The sequence below is a fragment of the Nymphaea colorata genome, chromosome 3 (genome assembly GCF_008831285.2).
Source record: "Nymphaea colorata isolate Beijing-Zhang1983 chromosome 3, ASM883128v2, whole genome shotgun sequence".
Taxonomy (NCBI): Eukaryota; Viridiplantae; Streptophyta; class Magnoliopsida; order Nymphaeales; family Nymphaeaceae; genus Nymphaea; species Nymphaea colorata.
In genome coordinates, this window is record NC_045140.1 from 25,886,453 (window position 1) to 25,913,985 (window position 27,533).

General features: G+C 38.3%; 2 protein-coding genes and 1 pseudogene across 2 annotated transcripts; 1 reads left to right on the forward strand and 2 right to left on the reverse strand.

The window, feature by feature from the left end:
• LOC116250420 (shikimate O-hydroxycinnamoyltransferase-like) overlaps window positions 1-7,826 on the reverse strand; it is a 41,937-nt pseudogene extending 34,111 nt beyond the window's left edge.
• A 4,404-nt stretch (window positions 7,827-12,230) lies between these two features.
• On the forward strand, window positions 12,231-17,896 carry LOC116250605 (shikimate O-hydroxycinnamoyltransferase-like). The gene is made up of 3 exons (XM_031624358.2): window positions 12,231-12,332; window positions 15,793-16,208; window positions 16,754-17,896. The coding sequence occupies exons 2-3, from the start codon at window positions 15,798-15,800 to the stop codon at window positions 17,669-17,671; spliced, it is 1,329 nt and encodes a 442-aa protein (XP_031480218.1). The 5' UTR covers window positions 12,231-12,332; window positions 15,793-15,797; the 3' UTR covers window positions 17,672-17,896.
• A 6,100-nt stretch (window positions 17,897-23,996) lies between these two features.
• Window positions 23,997-24,628, reverse strand: LOC116249732 (low temperature-induced protein lt101.2-like). The gene is made up of 2 exons (XM_031622966.2): window positions 24,371-24,628; window positions 23,997-24,263 (listed from the first exon to the last, which is right to left on the reverse strand). The coding sequence occupies exons 1-2, from the start codon at window positions 24,467-24,469 to the stop codon at window positions 24,132-24,134; spliced, it is 231 nt and encodes a 76-aa protein (XP_031478826.1). The 5' UTR covers window positions 24,470-24,628; the 3' UTR covers window positions 23,997-24,131.
• Between the last annotated feature and the right edge of the window lie 2,905 nt (window positions 24,629-27,533).

The window sequence follows — 27,533 nt, forward strand, 5'->3', positions numbered from 1 at the left end:
AGGACTCTAATATGAAGACCTGTTCTGCGCAAACATCATGCTTCAAAAGCATGTACAATGATTGTAGAACCAGTTTCTTATTGGTGTGATTTTTTAGGACATATTATATCAAAATAAATGATAAAGATTGATAAATTGGGTCAGGTGGAAAATGAAACCAGGTTTGAAAAACCGATTTTAAAGAAATAATTTTTTTTTTTAAATTTTGAGAAGGCCAATCTTATATCCTTTATTAAAGCACAAACATGTGCACGCCTCTTGCTTGATGGTTGACTCATGTCTCTGGCTGTTGGATGCACAAGGATTGAGGGCATTCTTTCTTGAGGTTGACTATTACGATGTTTATTTATATGTATGTTTAATTCCTTATGAAGACATGTATCTAATAACTTTCAGGTCGTTCGTATTCAATGAATTGAGAACTTACCCTTCAATTAGGTTCTTAATTTGTTGTTGATGATAGAACGATATTTCCTTCTATAATATGAGGATTTTAAGTAGTCTATAGCTATAGGGAGAGAGAAAAAAACAAGCTAGAGATAAGACAGGTGAAGCACTTTTTTGGCTAATATGTTTTTTACATGTTTTATTTTGTATTTTCTTGTATTATGCTTGGATTTTAGGCGGTTTGTATTTGTACAGAGAAAAAGAGAGAGAGAGGGAAACTATATTTTATTAGCCTATCTTTTGTCATAAATATGTCATTTTGGTGTCCCTTGGAATTTTCTTGAATTAAAATCAGGCAAAAATACATGCCGGTCGTAACGTGTACAAATTTTTGGAAACCATTTCGTTCTATTATCAAAACATAAGAACCAGTTTTCAAACTGATTGAGTAAAAAAAAAAAAAAAAAATTAAACTAGTTGTCCTAAAACCATTTTCTCCATGTGATATCCAATGGCTACCTAAATTTTCGCATGAAATAAAAGCAAGCAATCGAACATGCTCTTATAAAATCCACCTACACATCCAAAAAAGCAAGTCTTTTATTCACATATTTTTTGAAAACATAAAGGTAATCCATACAATCACACAAAGTGCTGCTGCATTTGGCAAATAAATCAGCATATTTATTTAAGCACAATCATACTGTAAACGTGTTTGACCCTGTATCCGTGGCTATATACAGCTTGATTTCTTGGTCTCGGTCGAGGCTTCTGGCTATGCAAACGCACCTCCATACGTGCCCAGACAGCATCTCATAGGAACTGTAGCTGATGGAATTATTTCCTTCATTGGCCTTTATCGCCACATAATCCAAATTTGAGATCCATAAGCAATGTCGCGGGGTCTCATTTGCTGGAAGAACTGTGGTCGAATCTTTCAGTGTAATCCTCATTTTCCTGCATAAATTTCATCATATGTATGATAAAGAACCAAGAAATGCATGTCTGGATGAGCTCATTTGATCTTTGAAAGAAGTTTTGCCACTTACAGAACTAAATGCTGCGGCCGGGCGAAGAGCTGAACAGAACTTTGAGTTTATAGAGAGAGAAAGATATATGTCCATATACATATATAGACACATACCTTCAGACGAAATTTTCAAACACCGTTAGTGACGAACAATATTTAATTATTTTCCAGAGTAAAGATTTCTTATTGCCAAGGCCAAGTCTCTCTACTTGGATGTAGTTTCCCAGAGTAAAATAAAAAAAGGAATAAGTGAAGGATGTTGCCAATATTTGTAGCCTACGGTTATATTAATCAATTTACGTGGAATTATCCTGTATTCATCTTTTCAACTAGTATTAAGTAATAAAAATTTGCAGAGAGAAAAATACTGACCAAATGGTCGGGATCTGAATTCAGTATTAGTTATGGTAAGGATCCATGGGATGATCTGACATCTTAGCCCAAGTCAGATCCGTCCTCTGACAGGGCGTGGTCATTCGTACTATAATATAGTAAGGTCTGGTAAAACAGTAAATTCGTACTATATATATATATATATATATCATGGAAAATTGTCAGACAACTTGTTAAGTATTTATTACAAGATTACAAGGGCAATTCAAGTCTTGTGGGCCAATATTAAATAAAAATAATAATAGCAGCTTTTTAGTTTATATTTAGTAAACAATGCGGGCCCATACACCCCAACACCTATTAGCTTTATACAACTTATCATTAAGGTTTGATGGAAATTGATACTTGTTTGGCAATAGTAGTATATTATTTTGCCCAGGGGTAGATTCGTGAAATATTGAGTGCACAGTTTTCATTAATCAGCCTCAAATTTATGCAAATTAATATAATAGTAACATATTATGATTGTAACTAAATCACCATAAAGTATGGTTGTGGTGGTCTTTCAACCACTGGCCAAAGGGCACTAATACGTAAAGTGTGGGTGGGGTGGTCATTCAATGCAAGGTTCTGCTTTCATCAAATTCAGCCTATAATCTAGTTGCTTGTACATTCAAATTATATTTTTTAAAACTTAATTCCTATATCTTTTTAGTGTAAGATCTGTGCTCCTGTTAAATTTAGAGATGTCAATGAATCAAGTTCAAATCAAATATACATTTAACCATATATGTTCATATTCAAATTTGAATAAAGAAAAATAGTTCCTAAATCTGAATCCAAATTTTGGACTGAATGTGGCCAACTGTAGGAGCAATAGGATATTTGTTTAAAACAAAATCCAATCTGAATCTGAAACCTATCAGATGTTTATATGTATCCAAATCAGAATATAAACAATTGTTTTTTTTTTTTCAAAAAATCAAAATTTTTCGAAACAGTTCTGTTAAATATCCATCCAATTTAAATATATTGACATACTTTACTGCATTAGGTCACATTCTTTAGGTGCGGAGTCGGGCTGGGGGTTGGTATGCATCATACAGTGGTGGATGCATGGTGGAGCCATACATTTTATGAATTCTTGGTCCGATGTGGCTCGTGGCATGGAGGTCAATTGCCCCCCAATCATAGACCGGACCATCTTAAGGGCAAGGAACCCGCCAAGGCCCACCTTTGAGCACCTAGAGTACATGCCATCCTCGGCGCCGGAACCTGGGGTACCTACAGTGGTTCCATTGAAAGAAAAACACCAAACTAACCAACTGTCCGGGGCAACTTTCAGATTTAGTAGAGACTAGCTAGGAACGCTCAAGGGGAAGGTCAATGAAGGAAACACTAGCACTACTCAGTATACCAGCCTGGTTGTGCACTTTTGATCGCTTGGGGTGTGAACTCTTACCGAACACAGTGGCATAGCCACATGTGAGCTGGCATGTGTGCTGGTGTGGGCAGTTGCCTATGCCCGCTGCTTAAAATTCTTTTATTTTTAAATGATATATATATATATATATATAGCTAAGAGTGCGCCCATATATAAATATTTGCAAACGATTGTCCCTCCAACCAATCTTTCTATCTCTGCCATTGCCCGGAATGAGATAATTGGAAAATATGGTGGTAATAAGAATTACCTGGGGTTCCTGCCATCGAGTTCCCATTTTATCTGCGTTTATCTGGATAACCCGCAAAATTGCTTACGTTTGGATTGTCTTTAAAACTCAAGAGGAAGAAAATTTTGCTTACGTTTTTTTCTTTGTTGTCATTAAAAGGGAAAAATAAATATTTCTAAGCAAAAAAAAGGTTTTTTTTTTTTTCAAAAGTCTCATTTCGGCAAAAATCTTGACATTAGTAAATTTATGATGCTTGATGCTTCGATGTTTTTTGGAAAACAAAACTTTGCAGCATGCATTTTAGAACATGCAAACATAAAAAAAAAAAATCACAAAATATAGTTTATTTCAACGCTTGATGATTAGAAAAGGTATAAATTTTTTTTATTAATTTTAATTATGTGAATTACGATTTGAGTGAAAAGTTGCGCCGCTCTTTATAAAATTTATGGAAAAGCCAGAACATATTTCTTTACTTTGCATAGCCAAGTGTTGGTTGGTGTGGGCAGCTCTTTAAAATTTATTTATTTTTACATTATCAAATTTAATATTTATTTTCGTACATATATATATATATATATATAAGTGCCCCTTCAAATATAAATGCTTTTAATCAACCATAATTGATCGATTAATGTCATATAAATGCATTTAAACAGATGCTGTCCTTTAACTAATTTTTCTACTGTGCCACTGACTCAACTAAATCGTCGATTAGGACATTAAGTGATCCAATTTATATAAGCAGAGGGAGCAAGGCGATGGGCCAGGGCTGCGCCAAAGATATTTTAGTCGAAATCATGTGAGGGATATAGCTGCTATCACAGTCGATTGATCACCATAAAATCAAAGGAGGAAGATTAAAGTATTAGAGAAGTTGATGATAACTATTCGATAACATGTGTGTATGTGTGGGAGACAGTATGGCTTAGTTATTCTTCCTTTATTTTTTATGCCTTCTAATGAAAACTTGGAAATGCAAGAACGTCTTGTCTGGCTGGGATTGAGGGCATTCCTCCTTGAGGTTGGGCTGATTAACTGGGTCAATAGCTTCATCAATTTCATGCGACTGTTATCATTTTCAAATCATGAATCTTTATATTTTCCTTTTTGTAATGTGACTATGACGATGTTTTTTTTATATGTATGTTTAATTCCTTATGAAGACATGTATCTAATAACTTTCAGGTCGTTTGTATTCAATGAATTGAAAACTTACCCTTCAGTTAGGTTCTTAATTTGTTGTTGATGATAGAACGATATTTCCTTTTATAATATGAGGATTCTAAGTGGTCTATATCTATAGGGAGAGAGAGAAAAACATGAGAGACAAAAGACAGGTGAAGCACTTTTTTGGTTTGTAGACATGTTTTATTGTGTATTTTCTTGCATTATACTTAGGTTTTTAGCCGGTTTGTATCTGTAGGGAGAAAAAGGAAGGGAGAGAGTAATTTAAATATGAGTTTTGGTTCATATCCTCTGTCTTTTACATAGTGGGACAAATGTTTAAATTAGTTTTTTATATTAAAATTATTTATATTTTTAGGAAAAAAAAACCCTTAAATCCTTCCTTTCCCTTTAGCTTATACACTAAAAAGGGCGTTACATTTGTGAGCACCTTCTTGCGTTAAAGCAAAGCAAACGCAAAATTGAAGGCTCGTTCGTTACCTGAAGGACCAAGGGAGGGTAAGAAGATGATATGTCATCAGAGAAGTCAACCTTAGGAATTAGCTGCCTCATCCCCATGGTGGCAGCAAAATCTCCAAATCATCTAACTTGCCCTCTTCCACGAAGAGGTCACCACAGCCATTGCAGTCGATCTCCAGGCGGCCGCCTTCACCGTGCCGGAGTCTTCCGGCGATCGGATTAAACAAAATACACATATACCTTCAGATGAGATTTCCAAACACCATTATTGATGAACAATATTGAATTATTTTGTGGGAAGCAACATTCCTTTATCATTTAAAGAATTACATAGAGAAAAATACTGACAAATTGGTAGGGATATGAATTCTGAGTATTAATTATGGTAGGGATCCATGCAGGGGTCTGAAGGTGAAGCTCATGTTTTGTTTTTTATGATTTTCAACCAGAGACGATGACACGTAAAGATTATTTATTAAATGGTAATCGAACGTTTGACATAGCTCAATGTGAAAGCATATTAAATGATAATGACGAATAAATAAAGCAATTAGAAATAAGGGCCTTCACCGTTTAATTCGGTTGCTATAAATGTTCTGTTACAAAGGCGTTCCAACGCCAAGAGCTTTTAACTTCTAACCGAACTATATCATTATATTTTTAAAAATGTATTTAACTGTAGTTTTTTTTGGGGGGGCAGCACGACTACGGATATGGTTCCGGGACAGCACGACTCGTGTCCAGAATCAAGATCCAATACCCGGAGGACACGGGTGCTTAGACGACGCCGATGGGTTGTGTGCCTGCGCAATAATAACTCCTGCATTAATTTAATATTGCTTTTGTCAAAGGAACTTACTTATTCCATTAAAACCATTAACTTAATAATTTTTTTTTCCCATTTTTTTTAAGGGCACGGAGTTCCATTGAAGAAGATGCGCTGCATTTTCATCTCCTTTTCACCGGTCACAAAGGGTGAGCCATAAAATTTCACTTATCTTTCATAAAAATATTAAAAAATAATATTTGAGCCAAGTAAAAATTTAAAAACTTTAATGGACCCTACTCATGAAAAATTAAAAGCTTCTTCATTAGACTCATGAATGATCTGACAGATTCATGAATGATCTGACATCTTAGCCCTTCTCTAAAATATTAGGATTGTCGGTGAAAGAGAAAATGGGATCAATACTTATCCTTCAACAACTGTTCCTCTGGTGGTACTACGTGACTACGTCCCTGTTTTTAAACTGTAATTTTTAAACCGAATGTACTCAATTTTTAAACTGTAAGAGCAACAGCATATTTGTTTAAAACAAAATCCAATCTAAATCTGAACCCTATCAGATGTTTATATACGCCAGGTCGTGGATCTTGCCGGCACCATGGCGGACAGTCCCCGACGTGAGATCGCCGGCGATAGCTATCGGTGCCAGGGGAAAGATGACGTTCCCAAAGTACTGCATCTAGATCTCAGGCCGAAGTCATCTGAGGAGATATATAACTTGATTTCCTGGTCGGGCTCTAGGCCTCTGGGCACAGTGACGCATCTCCAAACATGGCCAGCTAAAATCTCAAAGGATGGTTCTCTTGCCCTTAAGCAGGATTGATCAGCGAGAGGGAGAGATTTTACATCATGCCGCGCCAGATCGGACAAATGTCCACAAAGTGCAGGGCACCAAACCCGTCGGTCATGGTATGATGCATGCCAACACCGAGACCCAATCCACCAAAGTGACCTGCCAAATCAAGAAGATTAATTAAAAACATTCTTACATAAAGCACGCATTATTAAATAAATACGTTTAAAATGCTAAAAACGGGTCAGTCAAGTAAAACGCCAAAATTACTTATTTTTTAACCTAAAAATATCAAAAATGAAAATCTCTCTCTCTCTCTCTCTCCTTTTTGAGACAATCCATAATGATCGGATAGGTCTTTTTATAAGCTTTTTTTTTTTAGATTTTTTTATCTTTGGCAACTTGCAGGCTCTTTTCAAAAAAAAAAAACACGCTTCTCATGTGACGTTTGTGGCCTACCAACTTTGCCATTATTGAAAGGCCAAGCATGTAATGCATGCATATTGACTGCTTAAGGAAAAATTAATTAATTTGGACGGTAATTTATCTGAATGAGCAAAAGAGGGTAGGAAGATATATCATCTGTGTAATCAACCGTGGGAATCAGCTGCCTGAGCTCGGCGATGGGAGAAAAATCTCCTGCTACCCTCCGCCTCTGCCTCAACAGAGAGAACATCATGTTTCATTGCAGTCGATCTGCAATCGACCGTCTGTGGGGAGGCGGAGTCTTCCGGGGACGGGGTAGAACGGAACGAGATCTCTGCCCGGCGATTCTTTCGTCACTTTGGTGTCGAAGAAGTCGGCACTGCCATTTGCTCTGTAAAAGTAGACGCTTGAAGCATGAATCCTGATGATCCAGATTTGTGATCCACGGGCCATGCTTCGGAGTCACCCTCGGAGGGAGGAGGACCGTGGTTGAGTTTTTCAGCGTGATTTTCATTTTTCTGCCTTAATGTAAAGATCCAATGGCATAAATATGGAAAGATCAACAGTTATTTTACTGCTCCTGGTCTCTTTTCTCATCAACGGTTTCATGGTTCCAAATCCTTGTCAAGAACCTTAATGAGGCCATGATATATATACTTCGTTCACTTTGAACTAGAAACCAAATCTTCGAGTGCTTTCTATTTCTGCGAGAAGTTGGGAGCTGTAAAAGGATAGTAAGTCGGACAAAAACTCCGCTCACCATCAGATAGAGACCGGTGCACAAGAACTTAAATGCATGAATTAGAGAGGGAGGGAGAAGCATTGTTTACCTTCAACGTATAGATCTGAGGATAAGCTTCTGTGCGAAAGAAGACAAGTGAGAGAGAGGTACTCGTAGTAAATGGCAGCCACCACTGCTCTCAGAAAGAGGCGCTGGTATTATTGATGAGGGTTCATTGTTCTTTGGCCCGATTGAAGCTTTCTTCCCACAAGCGAGGGCCGCTTTCACCCTAAAAAGGAAAGTCGAAAGAAGAACTTTACAAGACATTAATAAAGGTTCATTGTTCTCAGGAAGGAGCATGATTTTTTTTTAAGAGCGAGCCTTGCAGGTCGAGTTAAGAGGAGCATTTTTGGCCCGGTTTGGAGCTTTCTTCCCCCAGCGAGGGCCGCTTTAACCCTAAGGGCCCGTTTGACGGGCAGGAAATATCCTGTACCACAAGAAAAAAATTTCAAATTTTAGAAAATTTTCGGTTTCATCCAACACGAAAAAATTTTTTTTTGGAGCCGTTAAACTCGTTTCAGAAAAAATATTTCCGGAAACATGTTTCCACCGCGAGGGGTGGAAACATATTTCCGGGTTTATTTTTCTGCCGGTCAGGGCTCGCGCATCTTCCTCCTACTGCTGCCTCCTCACCTTTCTCCTGCCGCAGGCCCGCAGAGTCGCCTTCCTCCTGCCTCCCTTCGTCGTCTCTCTCGCCCTCTCACGCTCCTCCTTCCTTCGTGGTGGGCTTTTGTTGTTCGATTATGAAGAAGAAAGCAGCCAATGTCGATGGCGACGATGGCAAGTAGACCGATGAGAAGATCTTTCGGCGACTGTCAACATCTTTCACTCTCAACTCTCTCTCTCTCTCTTTGTAACCATCGGCCATGGCAACCGAGGCTTCTGAATTTTTCTCAAACCCTAAGCCATGGAGGCCGAGAGTTTTGTTTTTAAGCAAAACCCATGGCCCCCTTCTCTCCTTCCTCTCTCTTTCTAACCTTCATTTCTTCCACAACCCTCTATCCAAACAAGAAAACAACCCTTTCAAATTATGGATATGTTGGTTTTGGGCGCGTTTTCATTTGACCTCTTTTCCTTCTCTGCGTTGTTAATTTCTCAGGAATGCAGATTGGGACACTCTTGATGATTTTGCTTGGTAACATTTTTCATTACATGCTCTCTTATACCATATTTGCTCATGGAACTCAGGACGTTCTAATCTCTCCCATTAACAAATTCTCTCTCATTTTGTTCTGTTTTTTCTCCCTCTCTCTGTGGTTGTGTGGTTTGGCAACAGAGGGTCCCCTGTCACGATGGCAGGAGTAGTCTTGCCAGGGCTTCCCCCGAGAATCTAAGTCCGACATCCAGCCATGGAGGTCCCTGTTCTTCGCTTGGGAGATGCCTCTGTCATCTTCTTAACACTTTCTCTGTGGTGTGGATGGATGTTTTTGTCATCCAGTATGAAAGGAGAGAGGGCACTCAGGCGTGCCTGCAGTGCAGGACTAGATACAAACGTCATAAGGGTAAGTTTCCATTAGTTCGCCTTTTCTTCAGCTTATATGTCCAGCTGATATGCTGCCTTCTTGAAATAAGTTCCACTGATTTATATGTTATTCTGATCCTCGAAGAAAATGCGTAAGTCCAGTAAGCAAAGTTAATGACAAAATTCAGTTCCCTTTGCTGCTGGAAGTGCAGAGGAGTAGCCGTGTAGGATGATACAAGGCCCTGTGTGTTTCAGTTTGCCTGAGAAAAGTAAGAATAGTAGCCAATTGCGGAAGATTGTTTAGAAAGTTTACTTGCATAACCAGAAGAAATAGCCTTCTGTCCTTGTAACAATTCTGGATTATTTAAGGGGATGAGGAGGAAGATGATGTTGATGATTTGGAGAATGAGGAGGAAGATGATGTTGAAGGGGAGGAAGATGATGTTGATGATTTGGAGAATGAATTTGGTTTTACAAATCTGAAATTCTGGAAATATATTTCTGTACCATCAAACTCAGAAATATAGAATTGAAAATATATTTATGAGTCATCACAGGCACACTCAAATTGGAATTGGAAATATTTTTCCTATTCCATTTTTTCATTTCCTACATTTCTAGAAATATATTTTCAAAAATATATTTTCAGGCCATCAAACGGCCCCTAAATGAAAACTAAAAGAAGAACTTAACTTCACTTTATCAAAAGATATTTATTCAAAACATTTTAGGCAGTTTAAACATTAAAGCGATTGAAAAAGACCATATAAGAGAGCAAGTTTTTGTTCATGTATGTAGTTGGATGTGAACTTTATTTTTATACTCAAACATTGCATATGAATGCATTTGCATATGAATATGCATATGCGTGAAATAACAAATAATTATGAAAGAACAAATAAGTATCAGATATTATTTATGATATAATAAAAGGCATATGAGATAACGAGATAACAAATGGATGTATGAGATAATGCTAAACATAAATATGAAATAATGTTTATAAGATAATAAAATATTAATAAGATAACGAGATAACACTATAAACGAAACACAAAAAATAAAAATGTTTTTTTGCTACTTAAAAGAGTAATTGGTCGTAATGATATACATATAAAGATTGACAAAATTTTACATTTATTAAATCCCCACATCTTCTTTTTGTGGATTCCTTTATTGTCCCTATAAAAAATTTCATTTTGTATTACACATTGAATTTCATATATAAAGACGTCGTATATCACCAGTTTATGTACCAAAGGCAAAAGCAGGTGTGGGAAACCCACTCATGCCATCCCCGAAGATATAATCATAGTTACGAATTCGTGAATGAGTAAAGTTTTGGCCAAACCATGGTGAAGATATTACTTGTCACTTGAAGGGTAGGAGGAGATGTCTTACTAGTCAACTGCAGTGGTGCAGCCACATGTGAGCTGGTGTGTGCATTTGCCCAACAACAATCCTTCAAAAAATCCTAATTTATATGTTGATGCCCATAACAAGTTGTTCATTTAAATTAGTGTCCCTCAATTAAAAAATCCCCAGCTTCCGCCAATAGAACAAAGTATCCAAAATAATAGAAGGCTATGTTCATCTGCCTCAACAAAGAGAAGGCCATGATTGATTCGGTTGATTTTCGATCGGCATTTTTCATGGTGTTTGGGGACTTCCAGAGACCATACAGAATGGAACAAGTGCTCTATTCTCTGATTCTATATGTAGCACGTAGGGGCGGAGCCAGGATTTTTTCTAGGGTCGGGCCAAGACGATTTGTGGGTCGGGCTAGGGTCGGGCCAAGAGGAACGACAAGCGACCGGTCGGGCCAAACTAAAAAAAAAATGATTTTTTCAATGAAAAAAAAAATTCCTGGGCTCACCCGATGGCCCGAGCGCCCCCCCTGGTAACAGGTCGCATGGCCTTTCCACTAGCAAAGCCAGAAATTTTGGCAGAAGGGGGCACTAATTCAATCATTTTAATGTTTTCAAAGGCACATACATATGGCGCCTCTTGTAAAACCAACACAAGTGCCCCTGGCTGAAAAATCCTGGCTCCATCATGGCAAGTTTTTTTTTTTTTTCCTTTTTTTTTATTGTCTTCTCCATCATGTGTTGTTGATCCACAATTTTGCACAAGAAACTTGTAGGAGAGATTCATATATCATAAATCAACTTGTCCAGGGATGCCATAGCATCATATTACAAGTTAATGGCTATCAAAAGGCCACCCAAAGATGGACACCAAACCTTGAACAGGCAGAGGCAAAGGCAAGTGTGGGCAACATGAGGGAGGGCAATTGCCTACATGAACCCACAAAAAGCACTTAGTTTTACATTGACACCACCGAGCAATTTTTCTCACCTACATGTTGACGTCTATTAAAATTTCAAAATTTATTACTATATCTTTTAACTAAAAATTTATAGCTCCACCGCCGGTGGTAGGTTCCATAAGTTATATGTGGCGCCCACACCAATGTTGTATAACCAACACAAGTGCCCTTAGGCTGGCTCCTCCATTGCACGTTTTTCTTTTTTCTTTTTTGTGATTGCATGTGTTGATCCACAATTTTGCAGAAGAAATAAGGCCCCCATGATTTGAAAGAGTGGGCAAGATAAGATGGACACCAAAGCTTGGAAAGTTGTGATGGCAAGCAGAGGCCAAGGCATGTGTAAACAACACAAAGGCAATTGCCTACAAAAAGCACTAGTACCACCATTTAGCAAAAAATTTATAGCTACGGATGGTAGGTAGGTTCCATAAAGTTGTAAATTATGAGTAGGGATGCGCGGAAAGATCTGACGGTCTTTGATACACAATTATGTTTGGTGGTTAGGCCCACATGTCATCGCGGGATTATCCAAACCTAACCGTCCTTAAATACGCGGTTCACTACTTCTCCTTCGATATCTGTCATTCCTATTCGCTCTCCATATATAGTGCTAGTGTTAAGGTCTCCCTTGCTCGATCTTCTGCTTGCCCAGGGAGACTTCTGCATCACTCTTGCCTTGCCCTCGTGAGTTGTGCCTCCTCGCTCAATTCTTGTTGAGCCTTTTCCAAAATGCTCAACTCCCAATTTCAAAACAATATTTCTTCCCTTTCTCTGCCTTTGTGTCCCTTTTTCTATTTGGCGCTCTCTATGTTTGCATGTCTTTTGTTTTCGTGCATGTGCTTTTTTGTTCTTTTTTATCCATTTATATCTTGAATCCAGAGCTTAAGAAGCAGTTCTTCTAAGTGCAATATCTGATCTAGATTTAGAAGATGCAGAATTTAAGTTTATCATTCATGTGAGCATCACTGAATGGGCACACTTATCACTCAATTTTGTTTTTGTGTGATTGTCCTCTCTATCTTGTGTTGATCCACAATTTTGCACAAGAAACTTGGGAGCGAGATTCATATATCATAAATCAACTTGTCCAGGGATGCCATAGCATCATATTACAAGTTAGTGGCTCTTGAAAGGCCCCCATCATTTGAAAGACCGGGCAAGGTAAAACCTTGAAAGTTGTGATGGCAGGCAGAAGCAAAGGAAGGTGTGGGCAACATGAGGGCAATTGCCCACATGAACCCAGAAAAAACACTTTTTTTTTTTTTTTTGACACCACCAAGCAATTTTTCTCTCCTACATGTCACCGTGCCATTGCCGGTTTATGCCCAGCAATTTATGTGGTTAGATCTAACCAGAAATGGGAGATTGTCCAAACCTAACCGTCCTTAAATATGCGGTTCTGCACTTGTGCTTCAGTAACCGTCATTCTTATTCGCTCTTGATTTAGTGCTAATGTTAAGGTCGATCATCTGCTCGCCTAGGGAGACTTCCGCTTCACGCTTGCCCTCTTGAGTTGTGCTTACTTACTCATTTCTTGTTGAACCTTTTCCAAAATGCTCAACTCTCAATTTCGAAACGATATTTCTTGCCTTTCTCTGCCTTTGTGTTCCTTTTTCTATTTGTCGCTCTCTATGTTTGCATGTCTTTTGTTTTCGTGCATGTGGTTTTTCTGTTCTTTTTTATTCATTTATGTCTTGAATCCAGACCTTAAGAACCAGCTCTAAATGCAATATCTGATCTAGATTTGGAAGATACGGAATTTAAGTTTATCATTCATGTGAGCATCACTGAATGGGCACACTTATCACTCAATTGGGCATGCATTGCCTAAGTCATTGGGTACGTCTAGGGATAGGTCACAACATGCTACTTGAGTTGTTTAGAACTGGATGTGGCTTCAAGGTATATAATTCAAATATTTGTTTGGAATTTAGAAGGATAGGTTAAATCTATGTCCGTGTGCACACACGTATTTTGTAAGTAAAGTCTATGAGTTACAGATACTCTTTGGGGCACTTGATTACTCCATATTTGAAATTCATAGATCTGATAATGTGGCATATTTTTACTTGTGTGGCAAAAGGACCATTGTCAAATCCATTGCTCATCAAACTAAGGATCTAGATCAGACCTAAGATCCACAGTTAATATCGTTATTTTACTTTTTGTTATTGATAAAAGGTCAAATTTTAGATTGGAGGGAATATAGTTTAAAATAATTTGTAAGACACATAGCCATAGTGTTGTAGAAAAAAATCAACGGAATCAATAAGTAGTTTGTTTGTTAAGTCTCCTGTGCAGTTTATATCAAGAAATTCCCAATTAAACAGTGAAAAAGTTTGTTATTTTTCTACACAATATCATCCCATTTTATTGATTCTTGTTCGGCGCCGTGGCGCAGCCATCCTTAGGGGGTGTTTGATGGGCTGGAAATCTAATGTAGCTGACGAAAAAATTTTCAAAATTTTAAAATTTTTCCACATTGTCAAACATGGAATTTTTTTTTGTCCGTTAAAAGGTGGAATCTGAAATATATTTTCGAAAAAATATTTCCACCGCAAGGGGTGAAAATATTTTTCCAGGTTTTTTTTTACGCCGTTGGGGCTTCTCCTCGCGTTCAGCCTCTCTGCTTCTCATCTTCCTCCTGCACAACATCGTCTTCCTCACGCCCAGCATCGTCTTCCTCCTGCACAGCATTCTCACCACCAGCTTGATTGGGCATCTCCTCACCAGCGCAGCACGAAAGAGGAAGAACGAAGGGGAAAGAGGAAGAAGGAGGAAGAACGAAGGGGAAAGAGGAAGAAAGAGGAAGAGCGAGGGAGGAAGAAGGGAAGGGAGGAGGAGGAAGAAGGGAAGGGAAGGGAAGGGAAGGGAGGGAGGAGGAGGAAGGGAAGGAGGGAGGAGGAAGAAGGGAGCGAGGGAAGAAGAAGGAGGAAGAAGGGAACGAAGGGGAAAGGGCATCATCTTTCCTCGGCCTCCCTTCTTCCTCTTTCCATCGTCTTCCTCCTCCTCCCTTTCCTTCTTCCTCCTCCTCCCTTCCCTTCCCTTCCCTTCTTCCTCCTCTTCTTCCCTCGCTCCCTTCTTCTTCCTCCCTCCTTCCCTTCCTCCTCCTCCCCCACTTCCCTTCCCTTCCCTTCTTTCTCCTTCGCTCCCTTCTTCCTCCTCCCTCCTTCTCTTCTTCCTCCTTCGCTCCCTTCTTCCTCCTCCCTCCTTCTCTTCTTCCTCCTTCCAAACGAAGAAATTTTTTTTAAAAAAAATAATTTCTCTATAACAAACAGGTTTTAGAAAAAAGGAATTTTATTTTCAATTCTTCAATTCCAAAAATAAATTTCTAGAAATTTCTTTCTGTTTTCATTTTTCCACCCATCAAACGGCCCCTTAATGAAAGGGCAAACTGATCATTTTTACATGGAGAAGACTTTGTTACATTGAAAAGTAGACATTGTTTGCTCATTTGAATATAGTATAACAGTGCTTCTCTTACTATTATTATTATCTCCAAAAGCATGCCAATTTTTTGGTTTTTGCTCAATTCTATCCTTAAACAATTTCATGAAGGACTCTTATGCAAAATAAACATACTGATAATTAACCACAAGGACCTTAGTGGCATGCCTCAAGGGGCGTAATATGGCTGGTCAAGCAAGCGGGCATGTAAAAGGCATGTAACATGTTCGATTCATGTGGTTACTACTTCTCTGGACCATAAAAAATTGGGATTGAGATACTCTAATTGATAGACATCCACCTAAGTCCTGATTCAACCGAAGACCTGAAAAGCAATGGAAATATACATATTAAATGTACTGATAATTAACCATAAGGACCTTATTGACATGTCTCACGAGGCGCAATATAACTGATCAGGTGGGCATGTAAAAGGGGCGTAGCATGTTCGAATCCTGTGGATACTATTTTTGTGGACCAAAAAAAGTAGGAGGGACCTTCAAATTTTTTTCGAGTAGTAGGTTGTTAACTTTCTGCTCCCCAGAACAACCTTATTGCCATAGATAAGGAAAATTGTAAAAATGTGGTAAATATCATAATCCAAACATACTGAAGGACTTTTCCTGGAAGGATTTTTTTAAAACAGTTTCAAAGCTTAGGAAAACATTGTTATTTTATGATATTCTTCATTGTGCAGGAAAAATGAAAATTGTCATGAGAGATTCAACCTTGGTCCCTCCTTCCAGTGAGACGCCTCGACATGGGCTATGGCTCTCAAATTTGGACCACACAATGCTCATGGTTCATGTCCCGTGCATCTACTTTTACAGACCAAACGGCAGCAACAACTTCTTCGACAGTAAAGTGATGAAAGAGTCTTTGGGTAGAGCTCTCGTTCACTTCTATCCTCTCGCTGGAAGACTACGCCGCCGCGAGGATGGCCCATTGGAGATCGAGTGCAACGGAGGTGGCGTTCTCTTTGTGGAGGCAGATGCAGAGGGTGAGATAGATGATTTTGGAGACTTTGCTCCCTCCATGGAGCTCAGGCAGTTGATCCCTGAAGTTGACTACCAAAATCAAGACATCTCCTCCTACCCTCTCCTCATGCTTCAGGTAACAATTAGTAATTGGCATCTCATTGTTTCACTTAATTAGGCCAAGGACATGTAACCAATATTAGAACTGATGAGATTATTATATATATATAATGGAGGATCTCAAATCCTCTTTTCACATGATGTTGAAATCTAGTGTCTTTGCTCTATGGTCCCGCATAAAGGGGATTTCAGATTAGCCTCGCCTTGAGATCCAAGTGTATCGTATGAAATTCTAGTCAAGCATATCAAGGTAGGATAAGTGACTTAGTATTAAATCCAAACATAATTACCAATGGAATCTCAATTTTTTTACCAAATCTATTAGTTGGGCAAGAAGACATATCCTATCAATGCACAAGTCCCCACCCTTCCTCAGATTCCGCTTTTTGGTGCTTACATAGGCAGTAAGATATATCCAATTTAATTTAGGAAGACGGGCAAGGTAGGAGGTCCGATTATTTCTCCACCGAAAATGGTTTAGCAGTTTGGCCATTTCAACATCAAAAGTATGGCTGGTTGATCCAAATGCATTGATGGCTCGTTTGATCATTAAAATGACAGGTCACATTCTTCAAATGCGGAGGAGTCTGTCTCGGGGTTGCTTTTCATCATACGGTGGTCGATGCATGTGGGTTCATACATTTTATGAACTCGTGGTCTGATGTGGCTCGTGGCAGGGAGGTAACTTGCCCCACCCCCCCAATCACAGAGCGGACCATCTTAAGGGCAAGGAACCCGCCAAGGCCCGCCTTTGAGCACCCAGTGTTCAAGCCATCCTTGGCGTCGGAACCCATTGTACCTGCAAAGGATTCGTCGGAACAAAAACCCCAAAATACTCAATTCACCGGGGCAATTTTCAGATTCAGCAGAGACCAACTAGCCAGGCTCAAGGAGAAGGTCAAGGAAGGTGACAATAGCACTATCAGGTATACTACTTTTAACAGTCTGGTTGTGCACATCTGGAGGTGTGTTACCCTGGCCAGAGGCCTTGATGATCAGCAGCAAACCAAGTTAACGGTTTCCGTAGATGGCCGGAAAAGACTCCGGCCGGAGATCCCAAACTACTACTTCGGGAATGTGGTCTACATTGTGGATGTGCCACTGGTCTCCAGCGATCTCAAATCGCAACCTATGCATTATGCTGCCAGCAAGGTCCACGATGCATTGCTGAGGATGGATGACGATTACTTGCGGTCAGCACTCGACTACCTCGAGCTGCACCCTGACCTGAATGTGGTGGTTGATAGGGGTGGCCACCAAAAAAGGTCGGGATTGAGCATTGCTAGTTGGGGCAGGCTGCCGATCTACGATGCTGATTTTGGGTGGGGAAAACCGATCTATATGGGGACCGTGGTCCTAAGCGTCGATGGTTTGGGGTACATTCTGCCTAGCCCTTCCGATGATGGCAGCCTTTCAGTTGTCTTCGCCTTGGAAACTGATGCGATGAGATCTCTCGAAATGTTGATTTATGATATATGAATCTTGCTCCTTGGTTTCCTGGACCTCATGAAGTCGTCTTTGGATTGGTACTCTTCCTTATATGAATCTTCCTTCCACATGAAAATGATGTATCCCTAGCTACTTTTTTCTTATTTATGTCCTATTTGCTTTGCCTAAACTTGTGTGTTTTTCCTCTTCTTCCTGATTTGAAGTGGAAGATGCCACGAATAAATAAACAGGCTTGATTTTGTCTTGTCTTTGCAATATGTTCTTGTGAATTGAATTCTATATTACATGCAAACGCGTCAGTCATATTACAAAAGTTATTCTCTTGTCACAAAATTGATCTGGTGAATGTTTTTTCAGGTCGTTCTTAAGTACAGGAAAAAGTGTATTTTGAGAAGAAAAAGTTGTGCTGCTACCAATGTTCAGTTGGTTCTCTCGTTCATAATTGATTTCAGTTTTCTTCATGTATCTAAACAATAAAAAGACAAAAAAAGAGTTTTGGTTGGCTATTAACGTGCTATTATGCGTTACTTGGATGGGTCTCCCCTCTCTCGGATCACTCACCGCACGGTAAAGGATTTTCCTTTAGCAATTGTGTTTTCAGTACTGAATGTGGTCCAAAGTTGTATATTTCAAATATTTGTTTGGAATTCATCAGAAGCCTCATGAGAAACAATATATTGAGAGCATGTTAACTATTTGTATATGTGTGTTGTAGATGGCACATTTGGATCAGATCTTTCAGGCGACCCAAATTTGGTAACAAATTTCTTATATAATGCACAATTAGTTATTGAAACTCTTCCCATTATGACAAACTCTAGAAATATTCAAATTCCTCAGATCCAACCTAAATCGCCTACATTGGCATCCAAGTTCAAGCACAAATGGCATACTTGATGGCAAACCATATAACTCATGATAACAGCAGCAAGAATAATCCATAATCATCATACCTTTTTTTCAGACAAATGGGGGGAAAAAATGAACCAACCATATACACACATTCATCCATTTTCAAAATTACTCTAAAGACTTCATGCTTAAGTCCACTTTATGCATTCACATCAACTTTATGCTGGCAGGAGTGGAGCAAGGATTTCACCGTTGGGGGGGGCAATGGTCACACGACACACTAAACATAACTTTCGAAAATTTTGCACATAGGCTCACGCCTGTTATTTAGAAATTGTACAAGGACCAAACTCACATTTCTGAAAATTTTAATGTGTAAAGTCTTAATTTTTCAAAACTTGAGGGGACCGTGGCCCCTGCCAACCCACCTTGGTTCCACCCCTGCATGCTGGAATCAAACTTAAGAATCTAGGTGATCAGTTAAGCAAAAATCCAAAAAGAAAAATAAAAACTTCAGATGACCTCTAAGTCTCATAGAATAACATGTTTGATGTAATCCGCATCCCATGGCTAACTATGATCAGCTTTTGTAGACTAAAAGCTGTTCCGATATTTTGAATAGATTTATGGAAGACTAACAGAATGTTCCTGTTGCAAAACGACCCTGGTGTTGGTTCAGTGTTGCCTTCTTTTTCTTCTTTACAAGTAAAATTTATGTTTTCGCTGTTGTTAGTTTTTTATATATTATTAAAAAAAAATATTTGTGTTTGATATTCGCTCAAACTTATAAACGACCCAAGCTCAAGTAGTGTTCAGAACTCGACTTAAGCCCATCTCAAGCCACGTTTGAGATTGGGTTAAGGAAGCCGAGCCGAGCTCAAGCTTGTCTACCCCGAGCCTGACTCGAGCCCAGCAGCCCTAGCTCGCTCAAGATCTGTGGACCGCTACTTATTTCTTTAGCAAATAAGAAATTAAGTTTGTCATGCTGAAAATTGTGAAACTCTAAGCACCCTTCCAACTATACTTATTATTAGATTGGAGGATTCCTACTATCATGATACGATTTCATAGAAATGAAATTCGTAAGTACATCGATTTTAGGTGAGACCAATGTTATAAAAGGCGTAGCGTATCGCGTATCGGTCGGGCCGACCTATACGCCGTATCGTAACGTAGCGTAACGTATCGTAAAATTATTTTTTAAATTTTAAAAAATATTTAAAAATAAAAAAAATAGACAAAAATTCTCAAAAATCTGAAAACAATGAACAAAAAATCAGAAATCAAGAAAAATAAAAAATGTATTCAAATATAAAAAAGATCATCATACATAAGAAACATTCATGTGTATACTATCAACAACACATTCAAAAATAAGAAATCAAATATTCAAATTAACATAATAAGCATCTATCACAATTTTAAACTTGAAAATTTTATAAAATTTGAGGACTTAGAGTCTTAAGTCTTGGAGTTTTAGGACTTAGATTACATCAGAATTTTATAAGTTCAAATAAGTACAAAAATATCTCTCAAATCGATGAATCATCGGTTATTTTTTATGAAAATACGCAAAATTTCTCCCTCCTATGTCTATTGAAGTCTTTAAATACAAGAAGAGAGAGAGGAAGGAGTGTTTAAACTTTTAAAAAATAAATAATTTTATGTTTTCTCCCGTATCGTACGATACAGGGGTGTATCGCCCGTATCGTACGATACAGGCCCCGTATCGTACGATACAGGTACGATACGTACGCGTATCGTGTATTGAACACGTATCGTATAAGTTTCTTCGACCTATACGATCTGTATCGTACGATACGAATAACATTGGGTGAGACTATGACCCACAGACTCACTTAAGCCTAGTATTCCACAATGGCCACAACTAACTCTTGAAGAGTTTTATGACTAATACTCTCCTAAGACACATGGACTTACTAAAACCATTGTCATAATTAGTCAACACGACTTGGGTGCGGGTGCGGTGCTGGTGCAGACAACAAAACTACCTGTGTCAAAAGACCATGAAAGTCCAATTCTTTTGTTGCAAAAAAAGAAGTTACAAAAGATTTTCCCTACCTCTCTATCTCCTTTCTTTCTCTACTTACGTGGTGATAGGACTCCCTCGACATTGAGAAGTATGGCAATGGGCACTTACAATGGAAGAAGAGAAACTCTGTAGATTAGATTCAGATCAAATATCCTAAGAAACTACTTTAAATGAGTCAGATATGACAAGAGACTAAACATCTTAATAAGAAATTTGATTAAAGTTGGTTATAAGGCATGATATCTAATCAGATTTGGGTTTGCAGTTTTAAATAAATATCAGATCCGATAGTAAAGCATTAATATGGCCAGTTATACAATTTTTTTGTATATCCAATTATCTATACATTTTGAATCTTGGTTCTTAACATATCATAATTCCGCACCAAATTTGGTTGCAAATTTATCAGGGATTTTAGGTCAGATCCAGTCTGAATTAAAGAATCGAATTCAACTATGACATAATTTTTTCTTCATTTGCATTCATGTTTGAATTATGTCGTCAGCAAATCGTGACAGACTTGGCAGGGTAAAGGCCTCCTAGTGCGATCCACCATCTTTAGCAACGCATCCATGTCATGAAGCTCCCAACAATTAGTTCTGACATTGTGTCATATATGAATCAAAAGAATTGACAGGTTTATCAGTCAATTATGATTGTGCAGAAAAATCTCATATGTTTGAAAGCAAGAAACTAAGAATTTTTCACTTCAAGAAAGCAGAACCAACCACCCCGCACCTAAGCATCGTGCCCTTAAATTAAGAACCAACATATAAATGCCAGCTACACTACAAAAAGGGGAAATATCGAAATTTTGAGCTTAAAACTAGGAACATGTGTTTGGGTCAAATACTTGTCTAAAGCAAAGACAGGACAAGTATTCCAACTTTATTATCACAAAAAATGAAACAAAAGACAATAACCTTGTCACCATTTAGACTTGCAGAAAGCACTGACCTCTTAAGAGAAATAGAAGCTCGTACATTCTTGCGTGCAGCATGTTCCTCCAGAGGACCTGAAATTCCAAGGATAAAAATGATATCATGGATTAGGAAAAGGCGAATCACCCAGAGAATGACAGTGAGAAGCAAACGCAAACAGTGATATGCTCCAAGACAAATCCTTCAAAAACGCACTTCTCTATGCACAAACGTGGAGGATTTAACCTGCCCCGATGTTAATAGACACAGATTTTCCAGCACCTTTCTGTTTCCATTTGTGGTTAGAGAAGATATCTAATTTACTGTTGAGAAATTTGTATTAACGGTACAACCTGAAGTTGTTTGGTCAATTTCATTACAAAAGGAAGCTGCCTGAATGATAATTGATAAGGGAAACATGAATACAGAAGGTCTCAACATGTAAGTAGTCAAACTGTAAGTGTGCCATTGATATGAGGACACAAAGACCAGAAAACATAGTGAATTGCATGCTTTGGTATGTGAAAGTTAAATGTTAGACAGCCATGGCTATGCATACTTGACAGAAAAGATCAATATTTGCTAGGTCCTTGCACTCCACTCACCATACGGATTAGTTATTTGTCTTTGCCACGAATTCCCATGGAATGAAGTTATGAACATTAGTTCTGACACATCTGTGAACCAGATTTATGAACCAGATTTATCAAGCACAAACGTTGATGATGCCTGTGATCTTAATAACACTGAACACGTTCCCAGACACGAATTGTTATACAACATGCAAAGGCACTAACATGGACAAGCATGTATCTGAGCTTCTTCCACAATTTTGTGCTCCACCTGAATGTGAAGGTGTCTAGATCATCAATAATCCAAGGCCGAGGCAGCAAATTTTTGCAACTTGACAAAAAAAATATCCCATCTTTTGCATACATCATTGCAAGCATCAATAGTGATAGATTGATATTTGTGACGAAGGAGTTCACAATCTATCTTTTATAAATCTCAAAATCAATAACAGACAGCAAAAAGCTAAATAAGAAGGGAAAAGGCACAATATGACAAAAGTATCTTTGGAGCAAGACCAAAATATGAAATATAATTAGTAACATTAAATCAGATTTTCTTTACAAGATTTTAGAAGCTTTGAAATTCAAGCCTTTCATTCCATTATCTTGAGAAGTATATGCATGATCTTTCTATCAACATATCATACAAATAAAGCAAGCATATGCACAAAGACAGCAAATTCATGCTTGGATATGTGATCCTTATCAACTTGAATACCAGACAAAGGCTACCTTACCTTGACACATGAGGTGTAGGTGCTACTGCAGACACCCTTGAACATCAACTCTCCTTGAAAGATTACAAAATGTGTCTGTCCATTGGATCGAAGAAATGCTCTAAATAACTTGAAGACAAAAAAAATTACATACGTGATGATGAAAGCACTCTAGATGTTCCTACGTCCATTCAAACAGATCTTCCTCTGTGTAAGCAAAAATCTGAAGTTGCCCACACCAATCCCTCGAGGTTCCTTTATTTTCAATTAATATATTTAAATGTTTGGTCCGTTATGTATATGAGTGCCCCTTCGGACATGAAAATCTGTGAAGGGTGCCCCCTCCAGAAAATTTTTCTGGCTCCGCACTGCTTCTGGCCTGTGGCAAAGCAGCCATCAATTATGCAAGTCAAGCAGATGCTTCATCCAGAGTAACATCTCCATGATAACTTCAATGAAAATAACTCCTTTCAATACAGCACCATATATGACACAGATTCATAGCCCATCTATCCAATCACGACTTTCCAGCTTGGTCACACACTATGAGCTCATGAATCATGACATAGGTTTTACAAAGAATCCATGAATGCTGATGCCGTTACAGACTACAATCAAGTGATTATACTGAATTGTGTTTAAACTTAGAGAATGCTGTAAAGAGAAAGTTTTGCTCTTTAAAGTTTATATATTACATAAGCAATACTTCACGGCTATCAGGATAAAGCAGGCCTGAAAACAGTTGCGTGAAGGAATAAATCACCCTTAAATCATGAACCTCAAAGTGCCAATAAAATTAACCACAGAACACCTTCATGCTCCCAGGAGTTAGGAAAACAAGATAAGTTAAAACGTAAAAGAAAGAGAAAAAAGAATCCAAAGACAGGTTTATAGTTAATTGTTATGCACCCGGTCAGCACTATGCCCACAATAACAATTAAGAGAAAAAAATAAAGAGCGAATCCAGGAAGAACGAACAAAATCCTTAATTGAACTGAAATCTACAGAAACCAAGATTGACAGGACACAGCTTGAGCTGAAATCTACAGAAGCCAAGGCTGACAGGACATAAAGATTAGCATTTCCAACACCAAGGGATTCCATTGCAATCGAATACTATAGCCTAACACTTATAGACTGTCGATACTATCCACGTAAAGAAAAAAATCATGAATTCAACACACAATTTAACAACGAAACTACCAACTCCAAACAACAAAAAGAAAAACGCAGGGATCGCCGTCAACAAAAACCACAATAAGAACAAGACATAATGAGTTCCAAAACAGAAAGAGAAATGTACTTGCACTGTCAACATCTCCAACAAATGTTCAATGATACATAAAAGCAAAATATACACGTAATAATCAAATGGGACTAAGCCACTATAGGCTGATAATAGTCATAACGGTATCTATCATGATTGATGACGACGATGGCGTAAACAGCGTAAATGATCCCAGGAAGGTAACCCAATATTGTTAGCAGCAAACAGATCCAGAATTCCACCTGCAAATACAATTGCACCATCAAATTTTGGGAAAAAAAATTAACTGAAACGAGAAAAAGGCTCTAGAAATTGAAAAAAAAAATTGGGAAAAACTGATCCGCCTTACCCGGCATCCATGACGCAGGAAGACACCTAACGGCGGGAGCACTATCGCGATCAAGACCTCGAGGAAAATGAGCGCTCTGAGCCTCCTTTCCGGATCCATCCTGTCCCTTGAGGACGAAGAAACGAAGCGGATGGATCTCGCCGCACCGCGGTGGAGACACGAAATCCCCTTCAAACTTTTTCCCGGGGAACAGCGGTCGAACAGGACAGAGCCGACTAAAAGAGGTGTCAAACCGACCAATTCAGATCAGGGATCCACATTCAACTCGAACGGGTTTTACCAAATTCGAGTTAACCCCACCCCGTGTGCCGTCAACGCTTTCTTCGCGGTTCACCAATCACCAGTCTCCGCAGGACGCAAGCAAAACGAAAACGAATCGGATCCTATGAATGAATCCAGCTTTTCACCAAGAACCATTACAGATCCAAAACCTACGTCGAAGCATTATCGGAAAATCTGTGAAGCTTTTTATGTAGGGTATACACTATTAAAAGGGTATTTGATGATGTTGGAATTGTAGAATTTTATAATTTATTTTTTTATTTTTTTATGAAATGAGAATTTCATTATCAAACAAAAAAGTTTGTTTCCGGACTCATTATTGAATCAAAATTTTTTGGAATTGTGAACCTACCTTAGGGCAATTTAAAAAATTTTCATTTTTCCTTAAGGACCATTTGCTCACCTTGAATTTTGATTCTAAAATTAAAATTCTAGAAACAATTATCAAACTTTCCATAAAACATGTCATGATAGTTTTAATTCATTAATCTGGAATTTTAATTCTTTGATTATCAAACACGGTGTTTTAAATTTTGGAATTAAAATTCTAGACTATCAAACACAATGGGATACTAGAACTAGAATTTTCATTTAAATTTCAGTTTGAAGTAGAAGTTTATTTCAGGAATCAAAATTCAAGGCTGACAAATGCCCCTTACTTACAATTTAAAAAAACATTTGCTTCTTTCTGAATTTTCTTCTTGTCAGCCTCATTTCATGGGCAACTGCCAAGGAGAAACTTCCACTTCAATCGTATCATGTGAATTCATTTCTTGACTTAATCTTCCTTTTCACCGATAGCTGTTAAGGAGAAACTTCTAATCTATGGCAAAACTTCACTGAAGTTGGGTAGCCTCTTTCTAGGCTCTTTAGGGGTGTTTGATGGTTTGGAATTTTGATTCAAAATGAAAATTCCAGGATCTTAATTCATCCTCCTTAAACTGGAACGGAATCATAATTTCATATTGCAGTTTCTTAATTCCAAAAACAAAATACGTTGTTTGTTCAATAATTCTAATTTCTTAAAAAGTTTACCATTTTGATTCTAAAATTCCATGATTCTAAGTATATCAAACATCCCTGACTGTTGAGAAGATGCTGATCTTGATTGCGAATTCGATCAAACTCCATCCACATGGTCTCTTCATATATTATTGATCAGATTCCATGTGCCAAACCAACTAAATTTTCTTCGGTCATAAACAAAACCCCTGAATTTGAGGCCGACTGAACCACCATTTTTGTCATGCTCCGGTGACTTCCGACAGCAATTTTCGTTCCACAGCAAAGTCAAAAGAAGTCGGTTCATGAATCGTACTAAGTATGTTTTACCTCATATAATGATTTTAATGAAGTTGGTAGTTCTTGTTTCATGCTTTCCATTATTGAAGATGCTGATTTTGGTTGGTAGTTGGGTCGGCCATGTGGTTGGCCTGATCCGATGTGGCTACCCAAGTGCAATTTTGCAATCGAATCCACTTGAGTTGGCGTCAAGGCTGGGCATCAGACCGGTACCTGATTGGCTGGTCCGGGCTCAGGCTCAGGTTTCGGATGTTAGGCCGGGCTCGGGCGACAGTCACAGGCTGTGGCTTGGCCCGAGACTGACTCTTTATTGAACCTGACCAGGCTGAACCAATGTGCAGCCTTAATTGGGCTCACATGGCCAGACCGGACCCAAATTCCAACCAAGATTGGCATCTTTTCAAAAGTAAAAGACACAGAAGGAGACTTACCAACTTCAGGAACATCATTATATTAAAATATACTGGTTCCGTAGAACCATGTACTAAGTTTTTTTTCAAGAAAAAGAGAGGGGATTGGGAGCTTTGCTGCATCAATGTCAGCCTTTGCTGATCAGAATAGCGCAAAAGTTGTCCTAGAAACAAATGTTTTTAATCCTTTGCAGGATGTCAGCCTTATCAAACATGTTTTGAGATCCATTGTTCAATATCGGGCCATGGTCTGCCAGTTCTTCCCAAGTTTGTTCGACGTGTGGAGAGCATGTTTGCTAATTTCCTTTTATCAAATGGACCAGGTCCAAGATGTGTCTGCGAAATATGAAGGAGATTGGCACTCGCAAAATCAAGATACCAACATAACATTGCTCACCTTGTGTTTTTGGCTTGCAGGGCTCTTAACAATGTGTAGTTTGATGTAGTAAGGTGGAAATGCCTTCGTCCTGTGGGGCATAGCACAACTGGGCGACTAAGCGGCTCATACTCAAAGGATCCATAGTCCATACTCAAGGGGTTTGAGGTTCGAACCTCGTTGTTGTTATACTTTGGTGTGTTGCTTTTTTAGGCTGCAAACAACAGCAACTGTGACACCTAAGTTAAAGGATGTACTGTAGGTTCACCTATACCCCGAATTAAGCCACCCGAGTTGAAGGATGCATTGTAGGTTTGCCTATACCCCGAATTAACCCATAACTTTGAAAGCATAAAGCCTTAGGAATTTTACGTTTTCCGTGAATAAGTTTCTAAAATTAATAAAGAAAAAAAGTTCACACAATTATTTTAGATACTAATATAAAAGCTAACTACTTAGGATATAAACAATCATGCATTTTGCTACGTAAGGATGTTGATTCAAATTAATGAACTTAAATTTTGCCTTTATTGCAGGTAGTTTTAGTGTTTTTTGTAATATACCAAGTTAAATTAGTAAGTAATAACCTAAGGTTAATTGAAAGAAGAGTTTTTTCTTATCAATGACACAAAATTGGTGTGATTATCAGCATTCTTAAAATCTCACAAAATTGCTGAACGCGGAAGGTCATCCTAAACTCAAAATATCTTATGCAAAAGATACATCTTTCTAATCTTACTTGCCCGTAAAATTGTAGGTTAGGTAAAAGAAGCAAGAAAATAAAACCTCCTCC

Bases quoted from the DNA above. Each gene is read 5' to 3' on its own strand.
- LOC116250605 (XM_031624358.2), top strand. From the start codon at position 15,798: ATGAAAATTGTCATGAGAGATTCAACCTTGGTCCCTCCTTCCAGTGAG. The intron at 16,209-16,753 runs GTAACAATTAGT...TTAAAATGACAG, and splicing joins ACCCTCTCCTCATGCTTCAG to GTCACATTCTTCAAATGCGG.
- LOC116249732 (XM_031622966.2), bottom strand. From the start codon at position 24,469: ATGGATCCGGAAAGGAGGCTCAGAGCGCTCATTTTCCTCGAGGTCTTG. The intron at 24,264-24,370 runs GTAAGGCGGATC...TTGTATTTGCAG, and splicing joins TCCTGCGTCATGGATGCCGG to GTGGAATTCTGGATCTGTTT.